Raw genomic sequence first — 13,060 nt, 5'->3', positions numbered from 1 at the left:
GCTTTAACATGAATGTTCTCATTGTTCTCCATCTCCTATACAAGAACAGAGAAAGTTGCCCCTTACACTAATCCTTTTCACTCTTACAAAATACAAGGAAGAGTCGAATCTAATTATGTGATTAATGGTGTTAAAAACCACTGATAAGGCTGGGGGACCATCTCAGAAATGTGCCCCTTTGTTCGTAGCTTAGTAGATTATTTCAACACTAATGATTAATACTATTTCTTTCACAAGAATAGAAACTCATTCTGGTCAAGAAAATTAAGAGACTCAATAAAAGTTTCTTGACCATCTCAGAAAAGGAAATGTAGGGATTGAAGAGATAATTTGCTGAGGACAGCAGCATCAGAAGATCCAAGCAGGACACAGATTGTTGTCATGCTTCAGAGAGACCAGGAGCTGGATGGACTCTTTGATACTTTTCCTTCCAGTAGAAACACCGCATTGCTTTTTTCCATTTTTCGGTCACTCCATGAGACTTCACTGTGGGACATTCTTCAGCTGCCATACCTTCCAAGTACTGGCCTGTTCTCCAAGAGCAATCTTTCCTTAGTGCTAGCTGAGCACCCCTTGTTTAATAATAATAGGATATGATACAATTACAGTCAGTAGAGTCAACAACAGCTTTAAAACAGCCGCTCTTCTTGGATTTCAGGAGGGCTACCCAGAAGAGGAGATTCTGTGGCTAATGATCAAGTCTTGGAATATTGGAATATTGATGTATAGCAGGAACAAGTATGTATCTGCACAAAGATGGGCTGGCCTGGCATTGGATTTCCTTGGCCACCTTGGCTCCCTCAAAATGAACTATGAATCTAAGGTAGGAGGGAGAACCCTACAGTGGGTAGCATGACTTAGGGGCACAGAAGGACTTGACTAGGTAAAAATCTTCATCTTCAAAGATCTCAGTGGCTTCGTATCAGTTCATGGGGGAGGAGGCTGGGTAGGAATTTCTTAGAGTGAAAACCAAGAAGGATGGAGAAGAGGGAACACAGGGATAGTGACTGGCATCTAATTATGAGGACTGCCAGGAGTGAGCTCTGGGAAGCTCGATCACTGTTGGCGCCAGTGTGTTTTGGGGAAGGGCTGGTCTCTGTGCAAACAGGCATGTCTCCAGGGTTATTATTCTCAGCTGCAAGCATCTAGACAATTAGCTAACCAGGGTAGGTTTGATAAGGAAAAGGCCTTGTTACCAAATAAAAACAAATAATCTTTTCTGTATTGAGTACTTCCTCCCTTCCTGGAGCTGCCTGTTCCTAATTAAACAGACCTACTGCCCTTGGATTCATCTTTCTCAAGAGAGGACTATGTACACTCCCCCAAACAGTAACTCAGACCTCAGACCGTGAGGGCCAGTCTTCACTTTGTGTCTGGAAAGCTTTCCCACATTATTATTTTTTTCTTCTCAGGTGAATCTTCTATATGTCAACCTCATGGAAGCATTAGATAAAAGGTGGGAGTTAAGGTCTGCAGAGATGGCTGAACGGTTAAGCACACTGGCTGCTCCTCCAGAGGACCCAGGTTCAGTTCCCAGCACCCAAACAGCAGCTCACAACCATCTGTAACTCCGGTCCCAGGGGTACCAGGTATCTGATGGTACTGGATCCATACATGATCTCTTCTGGTCTCCAAGGGTACCAGGCATGCACATGGTACATTCACATAAAATAAAAATAATATTTTTAAGAAGGAGTTCACTTTTCAGTGAAGAGAGATGCTGATTGGAAGAGGATGTATAAATAAGCAGGCTGGCTCACAGCATCTTGAAGGTGTATCTTCATGAGCTGATGAATATTTTAGTTTTTGCCATATGTTCCCTTGAACTTTTTGTTCTCTTAAGCCCTATTTTTATGTTAAATGAAATTTTCTCAAATAAAAGCATTTGACTTTCACCTCAGTGATCAGCTAATTTCTAGGAGAAAAGTGAATGTTCCTAACTGCTAAGGATTATATTGAAACAGCCCATGCTAGAGCAAGATGCGCCATGTGAATAAAATGGAGTGTCCACCCCTTCCCACAGTGCCCAAACTCCCCAAGATGAAAGATACTACAGAACCATAAACATTATTAGAAGGGCCTAAGAGGTCGCTGGCTCTTGAATATCTCGGAGTCATGAAATCTTTCTTCAGAATCCTTGAGAATTTGTTACTCTACTAAACCTGTCTTGTGCTACATAGTCAGAGCCTGTCAGAGAGAGTGGGGAATGGGAATGAGTCATATCCTGTGACTGTTAAAACACACCCTTCTTTTTGGCTTGTCTAATTGGTAAAAAGCTTTTCCTCATACTGAACAAAAATCTGTTTCCCAGTAATAACTCTGCTATTGCCATTCCAGGTGCCCTTTAGAGAATCGAAGACAGAAATTGTCCCCACTCACCACCTCCACCACCCCATCCTCCAGCGTTTTCATCTTCAGGTTCAACATCCTCAGGCCTCTCTGTCATTCCTCCTGTGATCTGGTCCCCTTACCTTCTGAGAGCCAAATCCCACATTCCAGAGAGGCCTGGCCCATGCAGAGTTGGGTATGTTCACTCTGCCTGCACCAACGTTCGTATGGTGTAGTACCACATTGCTGTCCCTTTCCTGGTTGATTTCTATTCTGTTTGTACCATTTTCCACCTTTGGTTTTCAAGTATTGCATATGTAATGAAAGTCATGGGTAAATATAAACACATGCTCTGCACCTCCCTCCACCTCCCTATGGATTCAGATTGGCCACATTGCCTTACATCTGCTTGTTTGCTTTCCCAGTCCCTTGAGATTATGTCACAGACTCTCTGGGGACAAGCAATCTTCCGCATCAATTTCACAGTGATGCCTCAACTTCTTGTGATCCATGAAACATGTTATATGTTGACCACTTAGCATTAGTGTAAGAACATCACAGATGTGACAAACACTTCTCTTTGAGAGGGAAGACTGGAGGCACCCTCTGAAATTCTGGAATCCTGTTAGGCAGGTGACATGAGGACACACCACATGGACATGGGAGGAGCTCCTTTATTGCCCTCTAATTATGCTGTTTAGAAGATGCTTGAGTAACTTTTGGTCACTTACTTTTGCTCCTAGTTCCAAAACCTGGAAGAGATTTCGTGATGATAATATTTAAAGTGAATTTTGTAAGATGTGATGTGTTTGGCACTAGAAAGATTTCACAGTTTCTTATACATGTTTCAGGGCTTGATATTTGAGTTTAGTCTTAACTATAAATGCTTGTTATTCATGATATCTTTGCCAGCATGATTTTCTCACATTCCTAACAGGCTTCTGAACTCTTTACTTCAAATTCTTTGCATGCTGATATTTTTTTTAAATGCTCTTTTAAAATTTCTAAACTAAACAGTAAAGACCATGTACAGAGATGCTATGTAGATAGGACTACTGTTTAGTCTATTTTCCATTGTGACAGAATGCCTAAGTAAGTCAGCTTAGAGGGGAAAGATTAACTTTGGCTTACTCTTTTGGAGGTTTCAGTATGTGGTCACTTGGCTCTGTTGTCTCTGGACATATGGCTAGAAAATCATAGTAAGGAGTGCACAGTAGGACAAGAGGAGCCAGAAACAAAACAGCCTCACCACTGCGAGAGCACACGCTGTAAAAACTCTCCTACATACATAACCATGGTACCAACATCAGAATCCAAAAACTAGCAATGATACAATGCTACCATCTATTCCACAGGTCCATTCACATGCCACTGATTGTCCTAAGAGTCCTTCATAAATTCAAGATCACAAGCTGCACTTAGTTGTCATGTTTTTTATCTCCTGTAAATGACCTTAACTTTTTTTTCAGAGAACAGACTAATGTCATGGCTTTGTAGCCTGAACCTCAGTTTCGGTGGGTCAGATGTTTCCTGCTGATTAGATTCTGTTTGCAGAGCCACAACAGCAGTGTGTTCCTGGTGCAGCCCACCAGCAAGCACTCAGTGTCAGTTTGCCCTTTACTGACTGAAGTTAAGATGGTCTCTGCCAGATTTTTCTAGTGTGAGGTTAATTGATAAACATTTTGTGCTCAGTAATTAGTAATTATGAAGTCCTTGGTGGAAGATAATCGGAGACTAAGTAAATATCCTGTTCCTCATTAACGTCCACAACAGGTTCTAGCGTCAGTGGACGATTCTTACCTGTATCCATTTGTATGTGGTGGCTTGCTAACTGTTGGTTTTCTGGCTCATTGTTCCCTTTACTAGTTGGCCTTGGTAAGAAAAGCCCTCTTCTGCTCCTACACCTCTTATCATCTCTGGGGCCTTGTCCATGCAAATGCTCTACTGCCAAGCTCATCTCCACTTTTCTTTCATTCATTCATTCATTCATTCATTCATTCATTCATACTTTTAAACTCCATTTTAGTATACATTTATAGAATCTTACTTGTTCCGTGAATAATAGTTCACCATTAGCATTATTTGTTCTGTGCTCCTTTGGTATATTTTCATTTTCTAAAAGCATTTCTTTACCTGTGGCACACTGAGATGATCCAGGCTCATCTCATACATTTCCTGCTCTAATCTTGGAATCAGTGATTTCTTCAAAGAGACCTGGTTCCTTGGATAGAGAATGGTGATAGGTCCCAAGATCATGTTCTTAGTTACATTCATTCTTAACTGAGGTGACGCTGTTTCTAGGTCTTCAGAGTGAACGGAGCTAGGAAATAAACATATGGATATGTGTATACACACACTTAGGCCTATACATGATCCCCAACACACACACACACACACACACACACACACACACACACACACACACACACACGATTATACTGCTGATGCCTCCGTTTTCAATACAGAGCTCAATACAGATTTAGTCCAATTTTCCCTCTTTGCATATTTGTAACTCTTCCATTATTGTGATTTGCTCCTTTTCTCTGTGTGACCCCAATCTCCAGCCCTTCTCCTAAGTTGGAGCCCCACCGGCTGCCCCTGACTCCACCCCACTCATCTGCAAGGCTCTCATTCCAGATCCTCTTGCCTCCACCTTCCAAGCGCTGAGATAACAAGTGTGCACTGCCACAGCCTGTTGATGGGGTAGTGGGGATTGAACCCAGGCTTTCGTGCATACTAGGAAGCATTCTGCCAGCTGAACTACATCCACAGCCCCATCCTCCAGTATCTGTGAAGCTCCAGGAAGACACTGCAATATATTTTCCTTACAACTGTACACTCCAATGACTAGCACAGCGCCTGGCACTTTCTAGAAATATTGTTGAAAGAATGAATGAAATGTCTATGTTTGCTTTTCCATATATGCTGACATTAGTACATTTTCTGTTTGTGTGTCCAGCTGTTAATAGAAATCTAACACATGTGCTCTCATTTAATGGTCAAACTAACTCTATCAGGCGATTGATTCCACACCTCTCTCCACTCTCTTCCCTCCCTCTCTCTTGTTGTTCTGGGTAACTTAAAGTGCCTTAATTTCTTTCCTGTTGTGATAAAATACCCTGACAAAAGCAAGTTAAGAGAGAAAGGGTTGATTTGGGCTTACAGGTCCAAATGGATACAGTCCATTGTGGCAAGGAAGTCAATGGTAGCAGGCGGGGAAGGCGGGGTGGCAGGAGCAAGAGGCTGAAGAGTCACATTGACTCCAGTCTTAGGAAGCAGAGAATGAAGAAGAGGCCAGGCTCTAAAGCACTCACTTCCTCCAGGAAGGTTCTGCCTTCCAGAGTTCCCAAACCTTCCCAAATAGCATCACCACATGGGGACTGAGTTCAAACACCTGAGTCTACAGAGGACATTTCACATCTAAACCACAGCACAACAGCTGGTCAGTGGCACAAATGTGACTTAAAGGCAGACCTAAGCTACCCTCAGTGGGTAGTTGTTATCCTAACTACTCTGAAGGCTGAAGTAAGAGGATTGATCGCATGTTCAAGGCCAGCCTAGACAATTTAATAAGAACCTGTCTCAACATAAAAAGCAAAAAGGCCTAGGAGCTATGACCGTGGTACAGCCCTTGCCTAGCATGCACAAGACCCCAGGTTATATAGGGCCTGAACTCCCTGCCCTCACATTACCTTTATTTCCTCCAAACTCTTCATTCTGCTTTCTTAAATGTTAAGACAAAACACTTCAGTGTTGTCTGGCCTTGAACTCTCCCAAACTCTAAGATGATATACATGGTTACTCTTCAAGCTTCTATTTCATTGATCGTTATGATTATGTAATTAAATGAATAACGAAGAATCCTCTTGTTGATTTTGATATTCTTTCTGATGTCAGGAAGAAAAGTAAAGAATCTTTCAATGTTCTACAAATGAATCTTACAGTAACTTTTATTTTTGAGTCAACCTATCCTCCAACTCATCATGCAGCTGAGGATGACCTTGAGTTTCCTGTCTCCATCACCCAAGTGCTAGGATTATGATGTGTATCACCATGACCAACACAGCAAATCTGGTCCGAGTCTCTCAATCCTGTATTTAGCTATATTTAGCAATGTTAACACCTTTGTGTTCTCCATCCATCAGCAATACACGACATCCATTTATGACTTTCTCCTGGTGGGGGGGGTCATGTATTTCACTCTCTGAGTTCTCTTCCACTCTCCTTGTAACTGCCACATCTCTGTAGAGGACTCTGACTTCACCTTTGTGCATTTTTATTTATGTAGCACAATATCACCTCCCATTCGAGAGGATAACTGCTTAATATTTCTTCTAATACCAGATTCCTCTTAGAAGTTGCATTCCTCCAAAACTTAATGGCACCTAATCTTGTATGCTTTATGTTGAGCTAACACTTAGAACCATATGGAGCTGCCATTTTGTAGGTCAAAAGTAGTTGAGTATTGGTCATTCCATATGGGTTCAACTTAATGTATATGTGCTGTATATTGGAACAGGAACTTCCGAAGTTGTAAGTTCTGTGTGTGTGCTGTTTTCTCGACACATCCTTCTCTGGCTGCATGAGTGGCTCCCTGAGAAGTGCTCTTGCTGTCATATCTAAGATCATCTACAGGCAATTGATCTTAGTATCAGAGCACTTTTCTCTGTTCCCCTCTGCTTCCAATTTAAAGTTTTCTTTATCACATAATCAAAGCTCTTGGAAACATATTTTCCCCAGTTATCACAGAGAGCTTTGTCCTTAGCTAAGAGCCCAGTAATCCAGTATTTCAGACCATTGTATTCTCAAATTCCATCTCTAAATAGAGCCATCTCCAGCTGAGAATGTATCTCAGTGGTATACCACTTGACTAGTGTGCAAGGCCCTAGGTTAAATCCCTACTACTTCAAGAAAGGCAGCAATTTCATCGTCCATGTATTTCCTTTTGTTCCAGAGTAGCAGTGTCCTTTTGTGGGAAAATCAAATAAGCCAGGTATAGTGGCACATGCTTATAATCTCACCAATTAGGAGGACAAGGAAGGAATATCTTTAGTTAGGGCCAGCCTGGGCTACATAGTGAGAGACTTGCCTCTAAAACAACAAAACCAACTAACTGGTTTTCCCAAGTCCTCGAAACACACACACACACACACACACACACACACCATGCACACACAACTTGGAGAGTCTCGACTTTTGTGAAGCTGCTCATCCCTGCAGGAGGGCCACTGTTAGAGAAAGAGATGGAAGAAAGTGAAGGTGAGCAGCATTTGTTTGACTTGATTGTGGTCCCCAGCTCCCTGGAAATGGTGACAGGAGTACATGATCAGTGACAATAGTCGTGTAGCAGCTACATCCCTACAATCCCTTCCTATTATTAATCAAGAGATCACCAATGATTCTTCATCCATGTGTTCTCTTAGACACTTGTTCATCTGTCCTCCTAGCCAATAAATGATTGTGGTTTAGACCAAGATCTTTCCCTTATCAAGGTTTATGTCCTGATAGCAGAAAGAGCTGGGCTTGCATTTTATTAGATTAGAAATAGAAGAGTTATGTGGAACTATCTAGTCAGGGAAGAACAAGGATTCTAAAGTAGATGAGCAGGACACAGGACATGCTTTGTGGAGAATGCTGAAGCAGGCTTTAAAGATAAGATCTGAGCTTGGCATGGTGGGATATGTCCAGAGTCCCAGCATTCTGGAGGCTAGGCAGAGGATCACAAGTCTGTAGCCGTCCTGGGCAACAGAACAAGACAAAAAGAAAGAAAACCAAAAGCCAGAGAAAAAACTCAAAACTAAAGAAAACCAAAAGAAAAGAAAGAAGAGATCTAGAAGATCTGGATATAAGAAATGAGGGAAGGCTGTTCCCAGAGGAAGAACAGGACAGACTGGAGGCACAGTCTTTCTGGATGAGGCACTGTGAGTGGCTGTGTGCATTTGCTGTGTGGAGGATTAAAAGGAGCAGCCTGGGAGGGGAAGGGTTTAAAAAAGGAGGGTGAAGGATTCCCACTATCTTTCTAAGGACTTTGAAGGATTGTTTTTATGAAGCTCAAGAACAAGTTTATTAGAGTTTAAAAGAAAAACACACCAGAACAGGCAAGCTGTAAATCTCAGCAGCTGCCCAGAGGAGACTGTAAGAGGAAAGGAAAAAAGCCATACCATTTGAGTTATGAGCACGGCGGTCCCCCACATGGCAGTAGGCAGCCACATGGCATAGAGGTGGGGCCATGGTGACTAATCTTGGTTGTCAACTTGACAGCTTCTGGAACCAACTAAAACACAAGCTGCTGGGCCTCCTCTGAGGGTTTTCTTGATCAGATTATTTGAAGCAGGAAAGCACACTCTAAATGTGGGTGGCACTTTCTGGGGGCAGCCCAGAAAAAAGGACATGAAAGAAGGAAATGGAGCCAGGCGGTGGTGGCACACGCCTTCAATCCCAGCACTCAGGAGGCAGAGGCAGGCGGATCAAGGCCAGCCTGGGCTACAGAGTGAGTTCCAAGACAGCACCAGAGAGAGAGAGAGAGAGAGAGAGAGAGAGAGAGAGAGAGAGAGAGAGAGAGAGAGAGAGAGAAAAAGAAGAAGAAGAAGAAGAAGAAGAAGAAGAAGAGGAGGAGGAGGAGGAGGAGGAGGAGGAGGAGGAGGAAAGAAAAAGAAAGGAAGGAAGGAAGGAAGAAAGAAAGAAAGAAAGAAAGAAAGAAAGAAAGAAAGAAAGAAAGAAGAAAGGAAATGTATGATGTTTGGGCCTGTTTCCCCTCACTCTCGCCATCATGTCTACCAATTCTACTGCTGCAGCGTTCCTTCACTGACACTGGACAAACTTCTTTGGGCTTCCAGCGTACACTGAAGAGCAGCAGCTCTCCAGGAATCCTCCAGGACTCCAGTGCCACAATGAGACTGCTGAGACATCCAGCCTAGTGGACAACTCCTGGATTCTTGGCCTCCACATTGGGAGACAGCTATCAGTCCTGTCCCTTTAGAGAAATCTGTCTTATAGATTATGGTACCAGAAAGTGCAGAACCTGATCGTGTTGTTTCTTTTTGGGGTTTTGTTGTTTTCATTGTTTTGCTTTGAGGAATGTGGAAGATTTGGGACTTTGGACTAGTGAGTAGTGCTTACTGGGCTTTTCTAATACAAACCTGGGAAACGACGATGTTGAGAATACACTGGACTGCAGAGGCCTGGCTCAAGAGGCTTCAGAGGGAATCTAGGACTTTAAAAGCAACAGGGCTAGAGACCATTTGTTTGCCATTTTAGGGGGGAAAAAAAGCTGGCTGCTTTCTGCCCGTGTTCTGGAAACTTTCCTGAAGTCAAATGGAAAGTAATGGACTCATATTTTTGGCAAAGGAAGTGTCAAATCTGCATAATGTCTTGAATAGTGGCATGACATGCTGGCTAGTTTTATGTCAACTTGACACAAGCTAGAGTCATTTTGGAAGAGGGAACCTCCATTGAGAAAAATGTCCCCACATAGATTGGCTTGTGGGCAAGCCTGTGGTGCATTTTCTTGGTTAATGACTGATGTGGGAGGGCCCAGCTCACTGGGGATGGTGGTCCTTAGTGCTGTCATGAGGCAGAGCAAGCCATGAGGAACAAGGCAGTAAGCAGAGTTCCTAAATGATTTCTGCTTCAGTTCCTACCTCTGGGATCCTGCCTTGAGTTCTTTCCCTGACTTCCTTCAATAATGGACTGGGATGTGGGAAAGTAATCAAAAAAACCTTCCTTCTCAAGTTGCTTGTGGCCATGATATTTTGTCGTAGCAATAGAAACCATAACTAAGACAGAAATTGGTGCCAGGTCATGGAGTATTGCTGTGACAGACACGACCATGTTTTCTGGTGAGGATTTTAGTGGCAGTTGACCTTTGGGTTGGAAAAAGCATTGAGTGCTCAGAGTTCGGAGGGCTGTTCTATGGGAGCTTGGAAGATAAGACTGTTAGGGAAAACGCAGGTGATGGAGGCCTGTTTTATTAAGACTGTTAGGGTCAGTCTATATTTTTAATTAAGAATTTGTGGTTCTAGTCGTGTGGGGCTGAAAAGTCAGCTGTCATTAACAAAAGACCAGAGCCACTAAAGTGAAACAATTGAAATCTTCTGGGAAATGTTTCCTCAGGTCAGCATATAGAAGCTGTGGTCCAGAGGCGGCTGAGGCCCAAGCTCCTGCCGCCAGCTGAATTTGCTATTATAAGAGTGTTCCAGCAAGTACTGGTTTTAAAAGTATAAAAGGGCCATGGAGAGAAGCTGAGGCTTGATATGATATTTGAGGCACAGCACTGATGGAAGTGAAAAACCCTGGTGTGGAAGGAGTGATGGAGAGCCTGAGGCTTGGCACTGTGGAGCAGGTTCAGCATCCCTGAACACTGCAATCCCAGTTGCATTTTGGAGATGCCAGTGTAATAGGACAACAGCAACCATGGGGTGCTGCTGGCCTGATCCTGCAAGCCAAGCTCGTGTGCTGCATATGGAGGGCTTCACAAGCCCTTTGGAACCCAGAAGATTGGGAGTGAACCCCACACATTGGACACTGTGTTCTTTGCCAGGGTTAGAGTTTGGTTTTACTTTGTTCACATTGTCACTATGCCCTGGTTCTTCCTTCTCGGAGTAAGAAACTATGAGACTTGTTTTGTTTTGTTCATTTTACAGAAGCCCACAGTTAAGAAACTGTGAAATTTTACAGAGACTTGGAATATTTTAGAGACTTTGGATATTTTTTAAAAAACTTTGGACACTGTAGAGAAACTTTGAGCTTTAAAAGAAACTTTGTTTTAAATTTTATAGGCTGGGACTTTTAAAGTTATTTATGTTTTGCATTGTGATATTAATATGCCATCTTGGGGATAAATGAGAAAGAAAAGGTTCTAGTTGAATAGTGATGTGTCTGTGTGTCAAGTTGACAAGGGGTCAATTGTGCTGTCTAATTTTATGTCAACTTGACACAAGCTAGAGTCATTTTGGAAGAAGGAACCTCAATTGAGGAAATGCCCCCACCAGATTGACTTGTAGGGAAGCCTGTGGTATATTTTCTAGGTTGGTGATTGATGTGGGAAGACCTACCCTAGGGCAGGTGGTACTGGGTGCTATATGAAATCAAGCTGAACAAGCCATGAAGATTAAGCCAGTAAGCCACACTCTACCATGCTTCTACTTGAGTTCTTGTCTCTGGGATTCTACCTTGAGTTCCTGCCCAGGCTTCCATGGATGATGGAAGCATACATAAAAATAAACCCTTTCCAAGTTACTTATGGTCATGGTGTTTATCACAGTAACAGACACCCTAATTAAGACACGTAGTTATTGATTTTTCTTATTTGGGTGTACAATATAAAGAGCAAGTAGGGCAGAAAGAAATAAAAGAAAAGGTACAGTTTAGACAGAAAAAGAGCACTAGGAAGCTTCATGTTACAGCATGTGCTGAGAGAGACTGTACTCCTTAAGATTAGTGACACTAAGCATTGGAACAATAGGAAAAGTGCCATCAGGTCAAGATCCCCACATAGCTAAGCTTCCAATTTGTGAAAAGAAAAGGGCTAATGAGTTTTCTGCTTCCAGAAAATAGCATACAAAAATTAATGCAAATATTATTTATGGGACCAGGATCCATCCCAAGGTCCACTCTGACTTGACTGTGTCATCCACAGGACTGGCTTTGGGGGCATGAGAAGTGCAAGAGAGTGGGTCATGTACTCTTCCCTACCATTTCAGAGAACCACCGAGGACAGGCAAGGTGTGGCAATGCTGGAGCCTTTGTGAAAAGAGGGCCCTGAGAGGCCGTTCTCTGAAGCTGCAGAGGGGAAACCTGCATTATAGTGGAGACTCCAAGATGCTGGAGGTGCCAGAGCTGTGAAACATCTGCCAATGAAAGCTGCATGCAGGGAGGAGATCCAGCCCAAGAAAAAATGTACTGTGTAGGAAGCAAACTGGAAGGGTGGGGCTGTCTAAGCCCTTGAAAGCTAAAGTCCCAGACACAAGATATGGAACTACAGGGATTGGCTTTGCCCTGATGGGTCCCATTGTTGTTTTTGTCCAGTATTTCCCCACTATGCCACTACTCCTTCCTTTTTGAATGGCAGTGCGTATTCTGTGCCATTATGTGCTACAAGTATGTAATTTGCTTTTTTATTTTGTGTGTGTGGGGGGGGGTATAAGAAAAGTTTGCCTTGGGTCTCAGAAGAGACTTTGGACTTTTAAACAGAGTTGAGACTGTGAAGAAAGACTATGGGGACTTTTGAAGTTGGACTCTATGAGGCTATAGGAGCCAAAGAATGGAATGCAGTGTTTGCAATGAGATTCCCCACCACCACCACAGGCACATGTATTGGAAAACTTGGTCCCCAGTTGGTAAGGAGTTTGCCGGAAGTTGTACAACCCTTAGGGGGTGGAGCCTTGCTGGAGGAAGTATGTCACTGGGGGCAGATTTTTAAGTGCTCATAGCCCACTCTACTTCCGGTTCACTCTGTCTGTTCCATGTCTGCTTCCTGTCCTGGCCACCCACTGCCTCCCCCACTACTGTAGACACCTCCTCTTCCTTTCTTCAGATGTTTTGGTCATGGAATTTTATCACCGCAACAGAGAAATAACTAATATGGAGAATTCTGAGAAAGAGTGGGGAGGCCCAAAGTATAAGGAAAAAGCATACTTAGGTTCTGGGCAGCATCCAAAAGAAAGAGTGAAAAAGCCCTGCCCTTTCCTGATTCAGGACCAACTTTACCACGGAAGGAGTTTCAGCTGGGAAT

General features: G+C 43.1%; 1 protein-coding gene across 1 annotated transcript in view; it reads left to right on the top strand.

Moving 5' to 3' along the window:
- Positions 1–1,838, top strand: part of Tex11 (testis expressed 11) — a 301,157-nt gene extending 299,319 nt beyond the window's left edge. The window contains exons 28-29 of the mRNA XM_036174947.1: positions 659–823; positions 1,413–1,838. Coding sequence (XP_036030840.1) covers positions 659–823; positions 1,413–1,568 — 321 coding nt within the window. The 3' untranslated portion in view covers positions 1,569–1,838. The remainder of the gene's footprint in view (positions 1–658; positions 824–1,412) is intronic.
- Positions 1,839–13,060: the final 11,222 nt, after the last annotated feature.

Source organism: Onychomys torridus, chromosome X (genome assembly GCF_903995425.1).
Source record: "Onychomys torridus chromosome X, mOncTor1.1, whole genome shotgun sequence".
In the NCBI taxonomy this organism is placed as follows: domain Eukaryota; kingdom Metazoa; phylum Chordata; class Mammalia; order Rodentia; family Cricetidae; genus Onychomys; species Onychomys torridus.
This window is presented reverse-complemented; position numbering and strand designations above follow the sequence as displayed.